This window comes from Pelodiscus sinensis, chromosome 1 (assembly GCF_049634645.1).
Source record: "Pelodiscus sinensis isolate JC-2024 chromosome 1, ASM4963464v1, whole genome shotgun sequence".
Lineage (NCBI taxonomy): Eukaryota > Metazoa > Chordata > Testudines > Trionychidae > Pelodiscus > Pelodiscus sinensis.
This window is the reverse complement of record NC_134711.1, coordinates 247,876,622-247,897,173: the sequence shown is the minus strand read 5'-3', so window position 1 is coordinate 247,897,173 and position 20,552 is coordinate 247,876,622. Positions and strand designations below refer to the sequence as shown.

The 20,552-nt window shown below is 41.9% G+C and overlaps 1 protein-coding gene across 2 annotated transcripts in view; it reads left to right on the top strand.

Moving 5' to 3' along the window:
• The window catches only part of PCCA (propionyl-CoA carboxylase subunit alpha), a 476,944-nt gene that overhangs the window by 356,941 nt on the left and 99,451 nt on the right, over window positions 1-20,552 (top strand). For both annotated transcript variants that reach the window (XM_075918750.1, XM_075918752.1), the window contains one exon: window positions 8,875-8,973. In XM_075918750.1, the coding sequence (XP_075774865.1) occupies window positions 8,875-8,973 (99 nt within the window). The remainder of the gene's footprint in view (window positions 1-8,874; window positions 8,974-20,552) is intronic.

Here is a 20,552-nt window from a genome sequence, read left to right as displayed (position 1 = left end):
ATACTCGGAATAGCCAGTGTGGGATTTTCAATATCCCTGTGTGATTAACTGTAAGCAAATTATGATCTTTTAATATTGACCCCCCCCCCCCGGTTAAATTTTAAAAATGTTCTTCATAAACTAGTGCAACCAGTCAATGATAATTTTTGGTGTTCTGCTCTGCACTGCCTTCTGTTCGTCAGTCTGGGTACGTCTATACTTGCTCCCTAGTTCAAACTAGGGATGCAAATGTAGGTGACCAAAATTGCTAATGAAGCGGGGATTTAAATATCCCACGCTTCATTAGCATGATCTCGCCAGCACGTTACTCCATTCAACAGCTGTTTCGAAAGTGACTCCTCATTTTTTGAGGAGTGACGTTAGTTCGAACTTTGGGGTTTAGTTCGAACTAATGAATCCCGTTGTGCACTTTCACTTTTGAAGTGGCTCTGACCCACGAAAGCTCATCATCTAATAAACCATCTTGTTAGTCTTTAAAGTGCTACATAGTCCTGTTTTTTGTTTTAGCTAGACTAGACTAACACGGCTACATCTCTATTACTATTCTTTAGTTATTAGTTTCACCTCCCTTTCTCCCCTCCCTTTTATTACTATCCCTTCTTCCTCTTTAGTATTATATTATTTTTCCCACTGATATATTTGTAAAAGGGTTATCATAATTTTTTGTTTGTTTTTGCTTCTTTTACACAACTATCTTTTCATCTTCCTCTCATGGTTTGCATCGCTACCTTGCCATTTTTAGGAACAGTTTATCACTAACCATACGTCTCTGAGCAGTCCCTCATGTAGTCACATTTCCCCTAATTATTTTTAAATATTTGGTTGCATATGCTGTATAACAACTAATACTTAATGTAAACTTTCATCTTAAGCCTTCCCAACCTCATTGCATCCTTTGGATGTTTTGCCACCATCCTCATCTCCATGGAAAGGGAATTGGAATTAGTTACCTAGATGAGAAAGGAGAAGATTGCTAAGATTCTCCTCCAGTTGTTGTTCATGAGGTGATGGACTGTTTTGTTTCCACTGTAAAGGGTCATTTGAGGACAAATACAGCCTCTTTGTCTGGGACCAGTTCCTGGCTATGGAGATGGTGGGCATATGTTGTGCAAATAGGAACAAGATTTGTGGAGGTTGTCGGGGGTTGAAAACCCCTTCTATAGAGCTCTGCTCAAAAGAGGTTCACAGCTCTAAGGGGGAGAGGCCAGAGGCTCCATTAATGTGCAGATTCACCAGTCTTTGACCTCTCCTCCTGAGGAATCTGCATATGGGCCATGGCTAACGATTTCAGCCTACAAGACTAGAAAAGTCTTTGTGAAGTGACTCCTCAGGCTTTCTGATTCCCAAGTGACATGGTGCCTCTCCTGCGTAATTCCCCAAAGCTCAACTTGATTATGTGGGCTAAGCATTGGCTCAGGATTTGTGCCTTTGTGCTTAAACAAAGTGTTTGCAGAAAGTAGGAAAAATGTTAGTATTCCTGAGGCCTAAAAGAGGCTTAAAAGTATAAATATTAGTATCCATAGTTAGTTTTCATTATTTTCCTATCACTGGAGTTTTACTTGGCTCTTGTGGTTCCTGTGGAAATTCCTGATTCTAGAATTGGAGCGGTTATTGGTTACTTCTTCGGAGGTTTAAAAATACAGGAACTTCTGTTTTAACCACTCATGTATGAGTAAGGATAATGGTGTAACTGAAAAATCCCAAACAAGCCAGCATTATTCAGGGACAGAGCTAAGGTACCTTCTTTAGGAAATAAAACTTCAGTTTTCATTGTGACAGTAATAATAAAAAACAAATGCATTTGTATTTGAGATGGCCATGCAGTTTTATGTTGTTTAAACAGGCTCAGATAATATTTGTGGTATGTTCCTGTTAGATTTTGGTGACTGAGGTGTAGTGTGTATTGTTGTATTTCATCCTCCTACAAATTTGACACTTTAAAAATTTCTTTAATTTTGAGGGATTCCTCCAGAATTCTTAATTGTTGCTGTAAATATGTCTTTCTGACTTTGTTTTACTTATGTAGTGAACTGTGAGACTCGTGCCAATGTATATTTGCAAAATGTTGAATATTTGTAGGTGTTTTAAAATAAAGAGATTGTTTTGGAGGTGCTAACTTTGTAGTTGCGGTATTGCAGTTGTATCATGAGGTCTCTGTGATGAGGAAATTATTTTTGTTTAATTCTAAAGGATGTAGGTAATCTGCCTCTAATGCCAAAGTATTTTAGGGTGTGCACTTTACTTTTTCCCCTACGTTTACGTACATTGGAAAACTGAATGTTCCAAACAACTTCTGGAAACTTTTCCACATCAGCTTAATATGTACTAAAAATGCAATTAAATGTGTTCAGTTGAATACATAAAAGAAAGATAATTAATTAATGTGGGAAACAATTTTTTTTAAAACATACTGTTGCTTTGTTTTTAGCTGATACATTTAACATTTCACGTTTGAATTTAACCCTGGAACAAAAATCAGTAGCAAACTATTAGCACATAATTGTACTTATTGAAGATACCAAAAAGCTCAGAATTCATACAGCATTTATTTGCACAAGATATATCTGCTTCTATTAATGAGTGCATGCTAAACAACAGTAAGTCATTATATGCTCAAATAAATAGGAATAAAAGTAGAAATGTGGTGGTTCTTTCTATATGAGTCCTATCCTATGGTATCCATGGAGTGTGAGAGAAGTGTGTTTTTTTTCTGCTTCTCAGTAGGGATGAAATAGTGTAGTTGACTAACCGATTAACTGATAAGCAACGCTCATAGGTTAATGTAATAGACTACATGCATTTTCCCCCCTCCCCCACCAGTAAATTTTTTAGCAGTCTCACTAACAGCCTGGCTCAGCAAACCCTGAGAAGGAGGAAGACACTCCCCCATATTCTCCTTGCACAGCAGAGCTTGGGAGGGGGGGAGCAGGGGGGGCAAGCTAGTAGATTTTGTGTGCTCCAGTCCCACAGAGGGCTAGAACAGCATCACAGGCTCCTTAATACTGGGAGGGGATCCAGCCTCAGGCCTGAGGTTCTCCACCCCTGCTCTAAATCCCCAGATGCTTGTTTTTTAGAATATAAGCATTTTCTTTAACGGATATGATCTACTCAATATTCCTATAGGTTCTGACTTCAAATATAGTGATTCATACAGATCATGAATAAAATAAGTAATTTATAGTGGTTCACCAAAAGGCTAGACCAGCTGGTATGAGCCAGCTGCTTTGCACTGTTTCAATGACATAAAACAGTGATCAACCTGGTTTACGTTAAACCACGCTTACAGCTGCTTTGCATCACAGGAGCAGCACAAAGCAGCCAGAACATACCAGTGAATCTGTCCCAATGTCAATAAAAATAAATTGACTAATATTATCTCTGCTGAGAACAGTGCAAACTTGTGAAAGAACACAACAAACCTAGTGCCCTGTCTTCACACTCTGACTGAAAGCTGTCCATCCAAACTTAAGCTGATAGAAAACCTAAGTCCTTTCTTATATACTTAAGAGTATTATTAAGAAACAATCAATTGTGCAAAAACAATCACCTTAGAAGACTTCTTTCTAATGTTTCCTCAAAATCCTCCAGTGCTGCAATGCCAACTAAGAACTTGGCAACAGCTAGGCTGTGGGTGTGCTGAGACTACTGTCTATCACACTGACCAGTACTGTATCATTCTTTCTTTGTATTTCCCTGTCTGTATCAAACTGTTGCCTCTTATTTTATATCAAGACTGTAAGATCTTTGGGGATAGGGACCATCTTTTGTTATTTATTTGTACCTAGTGTTCTGATCTATAACTAGAGATCCATGGGTCTATGATAATATAAATAAGAATAATAATCTTGCCATGTTTCTTAAGGACAAGAAAACAATAAAGCAGCTGCCAGAGCAGACCAAAATACTGGCCAGCAAGCTACTGAGATGGCACTTTGGGGCTGAACTTCTGCAAGACTTACATACAATCTGGTAGCAGCTACAGTTGACATCTAAGTCTAACCAAGGATGAAGAGTGAAATTCAAACACCTCAATTCTGCAAACAATTGGTATAGGTGTAGCCTGAACAACAGTGACTCATCGATTTAAGTCACGCAAATTCACCTACGTGAATAACATAGCTGAAGTCAATGTAATTAAAGCTACTTACCTCAATGTCTTCACTGCGGTGAATTGATGGCAGACACTCTCCCATTAACTCCACCTGTGTTTCTTGTTCTGCTAGAGTACTGGAGTCAATGGGAAAGCGCTTAGCTGCCGATTTATCATGTCTATAATAGATGGATAAATTGACCCCCTGCTAGACTGATCGCTGCCTGTCGATTGGTGGGTAGTGTACACATGTCCTGAAAAAACATCACAAAGGCAAGTTACCAGACTCTGAGCCCTCGCAAGAATACATACAAGTCTAGTCATCTGTGATTCAGATGAAGTTAACATTCAGAAACTGAGTCAGAATGCTCTGTTAGGGTGGAGATGATGCAAGTCAGAGGCTCCGAAGCATGTTTGAATAGTGAAGCATGGTTCAAACACTGCTTCATTTCTGTGTATTGTGTGGAAAAGGAGAAAATGTGGACAGTGCATCGTTTCTACTATATATTTACCATTGTTGAAGACAAATAGGGCCAAATGAAGAAGTAAAATATGCTGTGTGTACTAAAGAGAATTCAGGGAAAATTTCCAAAGGTGACAGGGACAGCTAAAGCTCTAATGCTTAAAGTGGCAGGCAAGTTGGGGGGAAAAAAATCACATCATGCGAAAAATGAGATAATGTCTGGAGATAAGAGAGGAATGGTTTTGCATGAAGCAAGTTATTTGATCTACGTAGCAAGGAGCTTCTATGGAAGCTGAAAACCAAGACAAAACAGTTCTTTGTGAGATTAATTAGACCCTTACTGGTTTAAGTACTAAGGCTCTCTCTTCCAGATATGAATTATATAACTTAAGAGCAGAACCTTATGTCCAAAAACTAAGCTAGAGAAAGGGATAGAAGCAGAAAGCCAAATCCACTGGTCAGAGAACCATCTGACTCAGTGGGAATGTCACAAAGTTCTATAATTAGGCTTGAAACTATTCTATTTTTAATCGGTAAATGTCACTGAATGTCAATTTCACTGTACAAACAAAGCAATGAAAAAATATTTCCATCAATGATAATCAAAAGGTAAAGAAAAATGCTGCTTGAGAACTTATTAGAGTTTGATTTAAGGATATTTATGTGTATATTTTGATGTGATTATGACAACTTGTGCTTTCAAATAGTTATATGTGACAACTTTTTGAACCTCAGTATCCATTGTCAGTAAATAATTATGTGATTCCCAATATCTGACTCCTCCATAATTTCCTGAAATTGTCAAATTTAACAGATAAAATTGAAAAAAATGTGTATGAAATGGCTTTGAAACAACTGTGAAAAATCTAAATACAGAAAACAAGCTTAAAAATAAAACACACCTCAAAATTAAAGCAGAAATTGAATTATGGTAAGCCTGTCCATGCTGTTGTTTTAACCAAATCCAGTGTTAATAGCTTGTTAAGATTTGAAGATACCTCCCTCAAGACAGAGGCCATTCAGACACTATGGGCTGACACACTGGGACAACAGTACAGCTGAGTGGTTGACAAACACTAAGTAGTAAACAGATGAGCAAATTTTGCAGCACTAATCTGTTCTTAATTTTTGCTCTGAGTTAATGAGACTACAACAACCAACCAGGAAGCTCCCATGACCCCTGTGGGCACATGGCAGGTTTAGAATGTGCATGATCATTTGGTCGGTTGGTCTGGCTGTAGTACAAAGTGAAAGAAAGAACAAGGTTTGGGCTTATGACTTTCAGTTGCTTATGTTCAGTTAGGAATAAATTTTCCTCCGTAAAGAAAACTGAAGCTGGAAATACCATGAAAATAGATATTTCTGAAGAGTATTATTTACCGTACTCACCCGTGCAGGACATTTTGATGAATGTATTCATACCACAGTATAAAACTTGACTTATTTAGGCTAGAACCAGAACATCAATCAACAATCACAGCAATGGTTAAAAAATATCTAAGAGAAGCTGCAGAAAAAGTGCATGAAAGCAAACAGGATAGGCAGGGCCTTTGGGGAACAGTACAATGGCACACAATGCAAGGGCAGATTGGGAAAGGCAATAAAAAGAAATAGCTCATATTGAGCCTGCTAGCCAGGGCTTTCAAATAAAAGCTGGATGATCTAAAGGTTGTATGATAGGAACATCTTTGATACAAAGTAACTAGTCAGTGATAAGGTACCTTATCTGCATGCGTATGTTGACAAAAGTGTATTCACAAGAATTTAAACAGAAATCTGCTCTTTTCCCTCTCTTTTTTCTAATGAACGCAAGGTCAGCATTAAATACCTTTGAAGGGTTGTCCCTGTACTCTCAAAAAGAAGTTAAAATATGTGATGTTTCAATCTCATTAAAAGAGTCCCTTTTTTTTACAACTTTTCTTTTGTTCATATTTTCACTTACTTCTAAAAAAGACCCCAAGAGAGAGTTCTAGCCTCTATATCACTTGTCCTGAAGAAAGCTCAGCTAACTATTTATAGATTCTGCCCTTTTGTACCAAACTAGATCAAGCGATTTATTCAGTGAATGATTTCAGGAGAAAAAATTATTTGCTCTAAGTGTTATCAAGGCAGCCTTTTACCTACTATGAATGAGACCAGAAGATTCTGAATTGCTGGGCTCTTACTTCAAATGCACATTTCTATGTTGTATTGAGTACCATTTCTTTCAGATTTTCAAAGCATTTTAGTACATGTATAGAGTGGGCAGCCCATAACTGCAAGGTCATTTTCCTCCCCACTAACTCAAATGTACAAACAGTCAGCTCCATATTAGATTTCTTTTTGTAAGTTAACAGATTCATGTAAATTGTCAATAGGGACTTGCTATATCTCACTTTGGAAATGGGAGCATGACAGTCTAGGAGGTAATGGGGAAGGACTATAATGAATATCAGCTCTTCAGGCTGGTGTCAATGGACTAAAACTCAAAACAATGAGGCTATGTCTAGACTGCAAGCCTCTTTCGAAAGAGAGCGTCTAGACTGCACGTTGAACTTTCGAAAAAGAGGCTTGCTTTTTTGAAAGAAAGCATCCAGTGAGTCTGGATGCTCTCTTTTGAAGAAGCCCTATTTACATTGAAGAACGCCTTCTTTCGAAAGAGGAACTTTCGAAAGAAGGCGTTCTTCCTCGTGAAATGAGGTTTACCGCCATCGAAAGAAAAGCCGCGTTCTTTAGATTTAATTTCGAAAGAACGCGGCTTGAGTCTGGACGCAGGGGAAGTTTTTTCGGAAAAAGGCTACTTTTCCCGAAAAAAACCCTGAGTCTGGACACAGCCTGAGAGAAAAACAATGGCATTTATCACTCTGATCAGCAAGACACTACCCCAAGTCTGTGAGGGTTTGCTTCATTTTTTTTTCCTTTTAACTTGTGTCTGCCGCCGCCCCCCGCCCCCAAATGATTTTTCTGAGTCAGTAGCCCCTAGCCCAAAAAAGGTTCCCAACCCCTGAATTAGAGGTTTTGTGGGCTAAAGGTTTGCCAAGTTAAAATGAACTTATGCATATTATCCATGCATGTTTGTTTATGTGGAACTCCTTTAGATATCATATATATTTGCTGCCTTCTCCTTTTGACAGTTATCTTGAATGAAATTATTTAATGTTAAAATTTAAAAATGCTGCTTATTAAATGTCTTTATTGTGTTGTCAAAAAAGGGAACAGCACAGACTATAACTATGGCTTTGCTGTAGTGGTGTTTTCCTCCCATTTACTGAGAGAGATTTTGTTTCATGAAATATAGATGATTTTGGTAAACTTGATGTTGTTATCTGTGATTTATTGATTGAACATATTCTGGGTATTTTGAAGGTGTGACTGAATGCAAGATAAAATCCCCATTATTTTCTTTTTATCTAAAATGTAGAGTTGAGATAGTTTGCATAAATAGCATTTTACATGATCAAAGCACTCTACAAGCATTAATCAACATGATGTAATTGTATAAATGGTATTTTTACTGCCTTTAAAAAAACCCTCCATTGTTACTGTATGGTCCATGTAGCATAATACAATATTCAGCAGTTTGTGACAATATTTTTAAAGGGGGGGGATGAGGGAAGATAGCCCAGCTAGAGTAAATGTTAGAGAACACAATCAGCATTATTCTCATTACTAACTTTGTTTCATAACTCAGCTTGTTTGTCCTGATGTAGAAAAATTCTCTTATTAAAAAAACTCAGTGATGATTTTTTTCCCCTGAAGTCTTTCAGGATAGCCATAATAGAATGTAAGTGTGAAATCAGTCCTCTGATTAGCAGTAGATTGAGGAAAAACATGACAGAACTTGCAAAGTTTGACTGGACTTTGAGATGTAACATGAAAGAATTAATTACTGCTTCATATTAATCAAGACAACAATGCAAAACCCTTCATTAGAAGCACAGGGAAAGTTCTTCCTTGGTCCTTGGAGAGGATATTATATGCAAGGCCTGTGGTGTGGGTTGCAAAGTGTCACTGGAATTTATGTGCATTACTTGTCTAATTGCAGTAAATGTAGCATGTCCAGATAGATTTAAAAGTTGGATGGGTGTTTGTTACTTGCTGGAAATCACTTGAAACCTCACTACTCGGAGGCAGCTGTTCACAGGTCCTTCACCTCCTCCCCAGAGATGCCTAGAAGACTCTGTTGTTGGACCCTGTCTTTTATGGCAGGAGCAGTAAACATGACAGGTTGTTTGGGAGCCATCTGTTTTAAAATGGTTTCTGCTTGGTATGCAGCAGTGAACTTGAGATCAGTGTTCTGTCCGTCTTCATGGTAACAGTCTCTTGTTTGGTGTCACAACAGGTGGAAGTTGATGGGATGAAACTAAATGTGACCAGTGAATGGAACCTGGCTTCACCCTTATTGCCTGTCACCATTGATGGCACTCAGAGGACTATGCAGGTAAATTCACTGATACATTATTTATGGAAATGATTGCATTCCTTCAGATATAAACCCACTATCTATGTGAATGGATACTAAATTTGATGCATAACAAAAAAATACTGTATGGCTCTAACATAATCTTTCTCCCTCCATTTAGCAAACCTGGAGCTTTATTGACATGGATTTCTAGAGAAAATATTTGAGAAGATGATATGTCAGAATACTTTTTATATTAGAAGCCATATCACACTTTTTTAGTGTGTCACATTTCAAGGGACCTTACATATTGAACCTGAGATTTACCTATGTTTCTCACGAGTGGTAGTGTCTCCTCACTTTTATTGTTGAAATAAGAAGTATAAATTTATTGAAGGAACAAATCTCAAGTTATTCCTGCATGAACAATTTTACACGTCCATCATTTCAAATCTTTCCAGATTGAAAGGCAAGGACTGCATCTTTCCTATATTGGCTTCAGTAGAGCAGTGGTTCTTAACCAGACATATGTGTACTCTGGAGGTATGCAACTCATCTAGGTATTTGCCTAGCTTAATAATAGACTACATAAGTAGCACTATAGAAGTCAGTACAGACTAAAATTTCATGCAGGAAATTCTGTTCTATACATGATAAACTGAAATGCAAGTACAATATTTATATTCCAGTCAATTTATTTTATAATTATATGCCAAAAATGAGAAAGTAAGTAATTTTTAATAATAGCATGCTGTGACACTTCTGCATTTTATGTCTGATTTTGTAATCAAGTGGCTTTTTAAGTGAGAGTTGGGGGTACACAAGACAAATCCAACTCCTGAGTAGTAGTTTTGGAAGTTTGAGAAACACTACACTAGACTACTTACAGAAGTGCAGCTGCATTAGGGTGGCTGTGCTGCTGTAAGCTCTCTTGTGTAGCCAGAGCCTCATTTACTAAATACATTTTGATCAGGGTGTATGCAGACCCTATAAGTTATAGAAAAGTGATTATGATTCTGAAACCCTGGAATAACTTGAAAAAGGTTTAAATTTATTAGTGATTGAGCATTTAAAAAATTACTGCTGAATGTGTACATTTGTTTTGCATTTTTATTCTTGGCAAATGCCACAATAATGACTTTTCCATGTGACTAAATTGGAACTTCAGCTTTGCACATCCAAAACAGCTGTATTTTTAAGCATGGTACATGTAGGGAATAAGTGACATTCTCACTAACTGCCCATATATACAAATAGGTCTTTCTAGTACATGTGTGTTTTTTAGGAACTATTTGAAGTTTTCTTGCAAGGTAGGTGCAGATGGACATCCTTCTCAACTTTTACTTATGTTCTCCATTGTCAGAATGTACCTGCTTTAAATTTAGAACTAAATCTTTAGTTCTTCTTCAAGTAGTGTCCCTTTAGGTGTTTGAGCACCGCTCCACTTTAGGTGTTTGAGCACCGCTCCACTTTAGGTGTTTGAGCACCGCTGAGCCTCAAGTCACAGAATTATGTTTCAAGTGCCCTCGGTAGGCTGCACATGTGGAGCAGCTGGCAAGTGTCGTTTGGAGCAGTTACACAGCATATGCAGCCATCCGTCCCTTCAGTTTCTTCTCTGCCACTGTTGGCTTTGGTCAGAACCCAGCAGCTGCCCTCAGCAATCTGTTAGATTGCTAGTTAGTTGTAGAAATTAGATAGTGATTTGTTAGTTAGTTCATAGTTGTAGTTAGTCATTAATATTTCTTACATAAAAAAATCTTTTTGTTGTTCCCACTGTTCCAATAATTTTTGGACATGTCTGGATCTCCAGGTTTTAAAAAGTGTCTGACTTGCAGACTTTTGATCCCAGTATTTGATGTACACTCGCAGTGTATCTGGTGCTTGGGTTAGGCACACTCTACTAGAAAGTACACTGTAAAAAGCTTATCACAAGAACCAGGAAGGGTAAGGAGCTTCAACTTAAACTTCTTCTCCTGGAGAAGTCACTCCATCCAGCCTCTGATCCAGAGCATATGACACCACCAAGACAACTGTCTTCAATGATGGTGTTGGAGAAGGCAGCTTCCTCAGGATTGAGCTCCACAGACTCTGCTTCATCAACAATTTAGATGGTAGTGTAGAGAGTTACACTTATTAAGTTCACAGATGATACCAAGCTGGAAGGGGTTGCAACTGCTTTGGAGGATAGGGTCATAATTCAAAATGATCTGGACAAACTGGAGAAATGGCCTGAGGTAAATAGGATGAAGTTTAATAAGGACAAAAGCAAAGTACACCACTTAGGAAGGAAGAAACAATCAGTTTCACACATTTAGAATGGGAAGTAACTGCTTAGAAAGGAGTACTGCTGAAGGGATCTAGGGGTCATAGTGGACCATAGGGTTGCCAGGTGTCCAGTATTCTACCAAACAGTCTAGTTTTTGCACCTTCTGTCAGGTAAAACAATTCAGAAAATACCGTACATGTGCAATGTCCGGTTGTACCAGTCTCGGCCGACTGTACCTTCCGCCCCTCCCCCTCTTGGGGGGTGGTAGCTTTAATGTTACCTGCGTGCCCTTACTACGGGTCGTTGGGGCGCTTCTCTAACCTTGGCTTCTCACCCCCCGGGTGCGGGCAGGGGAAAGGCGGGCCCGGGCCCGCCCTCACTCACGGGCCCCATCCCAGGGCCCTAAGGACACGGAACAGTCTAGCTCTGGTCCGGCTGACGGGGCATCTTGCTGTAACGCGTCAGCCCACCAGCCCTAAGGGTCTGGCCTGGGCTGCTTCCTTTCCCCGCCTCTGGCGCTGGGAGGCTCACCTTGCCTTTGGCAGACAGGCTGCCGGCACTGCTCCACCCAGCAATCAGGGGATCGATCCCGCCTGCCTGTTGGGGTCCCCACCGGGCCCTTAGGTTCCGGCTCGTGGTGCCACCCCCAGACCTTCCCCCTGGCCACCTGTCCTCTCTCCCCTCCCCCCCCCCTTTGCCATGGCGGCAGCATTTTAAAGCGTCCTGCCGCTTACGCCCTACCTGACATCATCGGCATGGGCGAGGGCGGGGCTGGCCGGCTCCGCCGCGGGTTTCCTGACGTGCGGGGCTCCCTGGGTGGGGGAACGCCCCCACGCTATCCCTGCTCCTGCCGCCATGCTTCAGGCTCGTGCCGGGCTGCCTCCGCCCGGATGCCGAGCAGCGCCTGCTCGGCGGGAGTCGCAGTGCGGGGCGATGCTGCCCCGTCACACCAGTATTTTCTGTTTTTCCGGCTGGGTGCTGGACAGAAGCCTGGCAGGGGTGAGGAGAGTGGCTGGGAGGTGGGGCCATGATCAGTGCTGGGAGCCTGTGGTAGCGTGCAAAATCTTGGCGGGGGGGAGTGGCTGTGTGGGTGGGGTTTTTTTTTTCTCGACAAATGTTTAGCCTGTGTATTTTTGTGGCAACCCTATTGGACCAAAAGCTAAATATGAGTCAACAGTGTGACACTTGCAAAAAAAGCAAATATGATTCTGGGATGCATTAACAGGAATGTTGTGAGCAAGACACGAGAAGTCATTCTTCCGCTCTACTCTGTACTGATTAGGCCTCAGTTGAAGTATCGTGTCCAGTTCTGGGCACCACATTTAAAGAAAGATGTGGAGAGATTGGAGAAGGTCTAGAGAAGATCAACAAGAATGATTAAAGGTCTAGAGAACATGAGCTATGAGGGAAGACTGAAAGAATTGGGCTTGTTTAGTTTGGAAAGGAGAAAACTGGGAGGGGACATGATAGCGGTTTTCAAGTATCTAAAAGGATGTCACAAGGAGGAGGGAGACAAATTGTTCTCCTTGGCCTCTGAGGACAGGACAAGAAGTAATGGGCTTAAACTACAGCAAGAAAGGTTTAGGTTGGCTATTAGGAAAAACATCCTAATTGTCAGAGTAGTTAAACACTGGAATAAATTGCCTAGGGAGTTTGTGGAATCTCCATCTCTGGAGATATTTAAGAGCAGGTTAGATAGACATCTATCAAGGATGGTCTAGGCAGTGCTTGGTCCCGCTGTGAGGGCAGGTGACTGGACTCTCAATGACCTCTCGAGGTCCCTTCCAGTTCTAGTGTTCTATTTATTCTATGATTTTATGGTGTTGGAGATGGCAGCTTATTCAGGATCAAGCTCCATAGACTCTGCTTTGGCACAGTCCTCAAAGAAATGTTCCCACTCTTCATGCACAGGTGATTCCCCTGCAAAAAATGTGCTCTGTCAAAGAAATTGGCACCAGTGGCACCCAAGGCACCGGACCGTAAGGCACTGAGTATGAGATGGCCCAAGGAGTGAAAGACCTAGCACAGATCAGCTCTAAGGTAGCTTCCCAAGTAAACCCTAAGTTTGCTCCGTTGGCATGTCCTCGGCCTCAGCACCAACAAAACCTCATTCTGCCTCAGTACTGAGCGCCTCCATGCCACCACTTGCTGCACTGTCAAAACTTGCCAAGCAGTTGGCACTGCTGGTACAGCTGACCAGACCAGCACTTCCACTGACACCAGCCATCCTATTACCGTAGTCATTTACCACTAATGCAGACCTCTTAGTTACCTCGATGCCCAGAACACCGCTGTTTGACCCCAGTGGCACTCCAACTACCCCTTACTTCAGCTTATCAACCACGCCAGTGAGATCAGCATCCCTGCTCTCAAGAGCTGAGGAGGAGGAATCCTCTTTGGGCCTCCACACTCCTCATTGCTTATCACCAAGACCAACACAATAGCCACCTCAGTGGCAATCTCCTCAGTGGGTGCCCCTACTGATGCCAGTGCCAGGTAATTGGCCATACTGGGACCCATCGGCTTAGCCTGTTCCACAGCCTGCTCTCTCATATGGATTACAGTCTTCTCCAGCTTAATCTGCCAATTAATCTCTGGCTGAAGTGGAAGATGACCCTAAAGTGATACAGGAAGAACAGGTAGCTCACTAGCACTGGTGCACACATCTTCATCCTCACCTGATGATACCACCGTGCTCCTACCATCCACTTTAGAGGACAATTTCAGGTCCTTTCAAGAACTCTATAAAAGGGTTGTGGACTTTTTAGGGATTTCTCTGTTGAACCTGCCAGAGACCCAACGCAGACTCACTGATATCCTCCATGCTTTTCCTATTGCCAAGTTTTAAACCAAGTTTTGATGGACCCTGCTATGACCATATGGCAGACTCCAGCCACTCCTCAAGCCTGCAGAAATTCTGATAAAAAGTATTATGTGGCACTACACGGAGCAGACTTTTTATTTTCTCATCCCACTCCAAATTCCTGAGTTGTGGAAGCAGTAAATCAAAGGGGACAAGCAGAGCACTGCACATACTGCACCCTATGATAGGGATTGGAAACTCCTAGATTTGTTTTGAAGAAAAGCATATTCATCACCCACCCTCTAGTTCAGGATAGCAAATTATGCCGCTTTATTGGCAAAGTACATACACAATGTGTTTGAGCCCATGTCATTGTTTATTGACCAGTTTCCAGACAACAAATGAGAGCAGTACAAAGCAAATATCAGTAAGGGTGCACTTACCTCACACCCTGCACTCCAGGCTGCTCTAGTCTAAGTGGATGCGGCGACACACTCCATCTCCACCATGGTAGTCATGTGGCAGGCTGCTTTTGTTGGAGTTCCCCAGGGAAGTCCAAGATATGATAGAAGATTTGCCATTCAAAGGTTTCAGATTATTTGCCAAATCCACTTATGCCTCTCTATGTACTTTGTATGACTCCTGGTCTACTCTGAAAACTCTTGGGATACATGAGTCTTTAATCAGGAGAAGACTGTGGAAATTCTTTAATCAGAGATACAAAGCCACTCTCTTCACACAGCCTCAGAGTCACTATGACAACAGGTACAGACAACGTCAGACTCAGATGGAGGCCGTCCATAGACCAGTCATCAACGTCTCAAACTTCAATATCCAGACAAATGTTTTGAAGGGATGGTCAAGGGCCAGAGAGTCCCAAACTTTCAAGGGAGGATCCAATCACCTCTATCCCATTTGGAAACTGCTTAGTATCCTTCTATCCAGCCTGGAATACCATCGCCATGGACCAATGGGTGCTAGAAATTGTGCAAACTGGTTATTGAATCCCCTTTTCGTCTACCCCTCCCCTACACACTCTCCTCACCTATCTGTCTTCAGGGAACCATCTCACAAGGTTGCTTTATCCAGGCTGGAATACCATCACCATGGACAGATGGGTGCAAGAAATTCTGTGAAGTGGTTATTACCTCCTTTTTCATCTACCCCCATCATGGAAGGCTAGGCGAGGTGCACCATCGGCTCTGTCTGTGTTGCCTTACCCTGTAACCTGGCCCCTATCCATAGCCTCTATCAGCGAGGCAGGTACAACTCAGCGACCTGGTCTATAATAACCCCAGTCAGCGGGGTAGTAAGGCCCAGGAGCCAAGTCTAGAGTAACCCCCAGTCAGTGGGGTGGTAAGGCCCAGTGGCCAAATGAATATTGCAGTAGAGGCACACTCCCCTTTGCGGGGTCAGGGGACTGGAGTAGGGGGACCTGGGCCCTCCCTCTTCATCAGACCCCAGCCCAGGGCCCACTCAGTGGTGGACATGTCCCACCACTAGCTCAGTGGGGAATCCGCCCGAAACATGCTGAGCTCAGCGGGAGCCCTCCAGCTCCCCACCCTGGGCTAATTCCTACCCTGTCCAATGGCCGGCTTCTTTCCCACCTGCGTTCTCCGGGCTAGTCACTCGCCCTGGTGTCTGCTTGCTGCGGTAGCAGATGCTATGTCTGCTGCTATGGTGGTGGTGCCAGCTGCTGCTGTGGCGGCTGCAGTTGCTGCTTCGGCTGTGGCTACAGTTACTGCTCCTGTGCTTGGGCAGGAGCTCCTTTCCCTCCCATGGCCAGCCCTGACTGAGCTGCTCCCCTGGCTTTTATACTAGGCCTGCAGTTGGAGCATGCCCAGCAGGGCTGTGGGGGAGGGACCCTCTCTGCCAAGCAGGCCTGGTTAACCCCTCCTGAGCCAGTGGAGGGTTGGTACATCCCATCATACCCCTTAAACTCCCCCCCCACATACCTGTCCCTCTTCAGGGACCGATCTCACAAGGTCATTCTCATGCAGGAACTGTGTCTCCTCTTGCAGTTCAGAGCAAAAGAATGTGTACCTCAACAACACAGGGGAAAGGGTTCTTACTCCTACTGTTGTCTTACAAATAAGAAAATGGGAGGATGGAGACCCATCCTCGACTAATGCAACCTCAACTGGTTCATTCGCACACAGCATTTCAAGATTGTAACACTTTCCACAATAATCCTTGCCTTGGAGAAGGGAGACTGGCTGTTGACCCTCAACTACTGGACACGCATTTTCATATTGCAATATACCCAGCACACAGATGATACCTATGATTTGTTATTCACAACTGTCATTTCCAGTACAGAGTTCTTCCTTTTGGACTTTCCACAGCTCCTCTGATCTTTTCCAAGGTCCTGGCAGTGGTAACGGCACACCTCTGCAAACTGGGAATTGTCATCTTCCCGCTATGTGGACAGTTGTTTCCTGAAGGGGTCATTTTACCATGACACAGAAACAAGCAGTCACCATAACCTGAGCCCTCTTCAACAAGCCCAACCTGCAGCTATATCTCCAAAAGTGCACACTAACCTTAACCCAACAGTTGGAGTTCATCGGTGCTCACCTAGATTGTATGTCCGCAACAGCGTCAGTCCCTCATCACAGATTTCTAGTTCTCACAGATCTTGTATCAAGCTCACAGAACAGATCATGGAAAACCTTTGTCTACAACTGGTAGGCCATATAGCAGCAGCTACATTCATGGTCCAGCATATTCAACTATAGATGAGACCACTACAGATGGTAACAAAGAGTATACAGGCAAACGATCACCACGTCGACAAGTGGCTGCCTATGCCAGCCAAAATAAAGGAGTCCTTATCCTGGTGGAAAGATCTCCAATGTCTGCAGTAGAGTCCCTTTCCACTCTTAAACACCGTCTGAAATGATCACTACTTATGCTTCCTTCATCGGCTGGGGCATCCATATCAACCATCACACTGTCTACGTATGTTAGTCTCCAGAGGATTCCTGGGACTGAGAGTGATGCACAATATATGTCAATGCTTTCTACCTTTGATTCTGAACAGAACAGTTCAAATTTTTGACAATCTTATAGCAATGTACTATATAAACCTTCAGGACGGGGCCCACTATTATCCACTGTTTTCAGAAGTGATTCAGCTATGCAAATGGCTCATTCCTCACAACATATATATGATAGTCATCTATTTACCAGGCAAGGACAATATCGTGGCAGACAATCTCAGCAGACATTTTGCTCTAAATCACAAGTACGAACTCAACACCAAAATGCTAGCCTTGGTATTCAAATGGTGGGAATACCTAACACTAGACCTATTTACAATCAGCACCAATAGCAAATAATTATGTAACTGCTCTTGGGTGGGCCTCAGTCCACAGGGGGAGCCTTCATAATAAAGTGGGATGAGCCCCGCATGTATGCTTTTCCATTACTACCACTTCTCCATCACATATTTCTCAAGATAAAACAGAACGGAGCCACTATCCCAGACAGACCTGGGGTTTCCTTATCACCTCCAAATGACAATAACAGCCCCGTGGCATTTTCCATTTGTCCCTCGCCTTTTCATGCAGAACGAGGGTCAACTATGTCACCTGAACACACAGACTCTGCAACTTTTCCATTTTTGTTCATCCCAGTGTCAAATGATTTATGAAGGGAATTCAAAATTCATATCTGCCTATAAAGACTCCCAATCCAGCCTGGGACCTCAGTGTGGCATGTATACGGGCACTAACAGGTAAGCCATTTGAACCTGCTGGTTAGCTGCTTACTATTACACTTATCCATGAAAGTGGCCTTTTTAGTAGCCATTACTTTGGCAAGAAGGGGAGGTGAGCTTGGAGCCCAGATAGATGCCCCTTTATACAATGCTTTATAAAAACAAAGAGAAAACAGTTTCTTGTCATTTCAGCCAAACTGGGCATTGTCTCAATGACCTCACTGCATGCATCTTACTTCAAAGAGACTTTAACACCAGACTACAAAGGGAAACCTCAGAACTGTCATTCATGCTTAAATTTGACACTTTACCAATGGGCCTTAACAAAGCTTCCTTACCCATTACAAAGATAGCTTCCCTAATTATCACCCCTAATATCATTATCTCATAGACACTAACCTCCTCCCCCACATCCCCCTCTGTTCTAAAATCTGATTTGTTAATTTTATATGTGGTCACTTTTTTTTATTGTATCCCTTTGGTATATATGGTCATGCCAATTTTCTTCCACAATTTGATCTGAGGAAGTGGGTCTGGCCCACGAAAGCTCATCACCTAATAAACCATCTTGTTAGTCTTTAAAGTGCTGTATCGTCCTGTCTTTTGTTATAAAAACAAGGTCATTCTCTGTCCGCATCCCATGTTTCTCCCTAAAGTACAGGTTGAACCTCTCTAGTCTGGCACCCTTGGGAGCCTGACTGGCTCCTCTTGTTGCTGATTAATAGGAAGATTAATTGTTTACCAAAACATGATATTTGAACTTGCATCTTAATTTAATTTTGAAGGCACAGAATATTGCCATAGTTGGACATATTTACTGCTCGGTGGCTGAGTCCTCTAATAGGTTCTTTGAACTACTAGAATACAGTCATCATATGAAATGCATGCAGAGGTGATTCTAGATGATGAAACATATGATGAGAAGTCTGATATATAACAAAAAGTGAACTAAACATAGTTATTCTTTCGCCTTGAGATATTATCTGTAAACTTCTGTTTTGTTCAGAAATCCTGTGGCTTGAAAAGTTATGGATGTTTTAATTGTCTCTATGTGTAAAATTATGGTTACAGTGTGATTAACCCTTGATATCTGCTCATTGGGATCCAAATTGGATTTTTGTTATGTTTCTCTAAACTTATTCCTCTGCAAGGATCACATTAGACTAGCGTGTTCCTATAGGTCAATTTATCCCCAAAAGCAATTGATCCCTGAGTCTTAGCGTATCTTCCTTCTGCAAGTCTTTGCCCTGGAGCCAGTTAAGTAACTAATATAAATGAATCAAATAATTCCAGCTGTGCTTTATTAATTTTCAGACATCCTAATTTTTCTTCATAGTTTCATTCATTTAAATTTGTTTAACCAGTATATTATTTGTGAACATTCCATTTCTTTTGAAGATTTATTTATGCACCTGGAGCATGATCCTGAAAGGTGCTGAGTTCTCTAAATCTAGCAAAGCCCTTAAGAACATAAGGAGTGAAGAAGGAAATAATTTTCAAATGCTTTGTTTTAAAATGTATTTATGCAAATTGTAGACTAGATATTTAAATCGTTGCATATCTGTTGCCCTCTTAAAATAAGTAATTAGACGTATGAATCTATTTTCACTCATTTGCTAAAGGATTTAGGCTCAAAATGTGCAATTAAAGGAAGAACCAGTCTAAGCAAAGAGTAGCTCAGTGACTTGGAAAAAATGGGCAGATACTGGAAAATACCTTGATCCTGTAAAGTTGAAATCATTGGGTTCCTGTTCTTAAAATTAATGGTGTGGTTAAGTTCTTTGTTGGCTAGGAGCCAGAGTTTTAAGCATCTTGCTGACAAAAATCTAAAAATAAAATATTGATGAGAGTTCAATGGCTCCCCTCTCCCCATAGATTCCTTTACTGATGAGGTGTCTTGGATAGTTTTGCTTGTTACAATTTATGTATTACTTGGGTTTCAAACCCTAACTACAGGAACTTCAAAACATCCTTGTGTGATTGTTCTGTTTAAGCTGTCAATGAGTTTAGAAAGGTTTAGTGAGTGATGTGCATGAAGACTGATTTATTCCAATAGTACATAGCTACTATACAGACTTTATTACTTTCACATTGAAATGAGTGATGCGTCGTTTTTATTATTATCGCAATGAAATAGAAATATTGTGTCTGCATCCAACTCTTTTTTGTAGATGAGAGAACAAGCTTGGCTTTTCTCAAAGCTTATAAGCAGGGCTCACCAAACTGCAGCGAGCCCCGCTCGCTAGCCGTGCTGTCCGGCGATGTGCGCATGCGCAGATCGCTGGAACCCGGCTCTTCCAGGTTACAATCTACTTACCATGGGCGAGTAGATTGTATAATTTGTTGAGCCCTGCTTATAAGCAAGGGTTGGAAGCCTCAGGCCTGGGGCTAGATGTGGCCTCTGGCTTGTCTGGATCCGGCCCCAGAGACTCAGAGCTTCCCCCTAGCTTTGGGGAGCCCGTGCTAGTGCTCCAGCCCCCCTGCTGCTCCACACAAAATCTACTAGCCTGGGCCCCCCTAGGCTCTGGTGTCTGAGGGGAATATGGAGAGTGTTTTTGTCTTTCTCAGTCAGGGGCTATGTGTACTATACTAGATAGTCTGGGGCACTGCTGAGAGGGTCAAATCCAGGCAAGTTACTTTAAACCAGGGCTACTTGCAGCCCAAGACTGAGGTTTCCCTTTATAAGGCCCCAAACCAATCACACACAGCACTTCGTCGGCCACTTTGGCCAGCAAGAAGTTGCACAGCAAATCCTCTTAGACTCTCCCGTGTTATCTGTGCCACAACCAGCACCACAGCGTACCCAGATGAGAGGTTATAAAACCAAT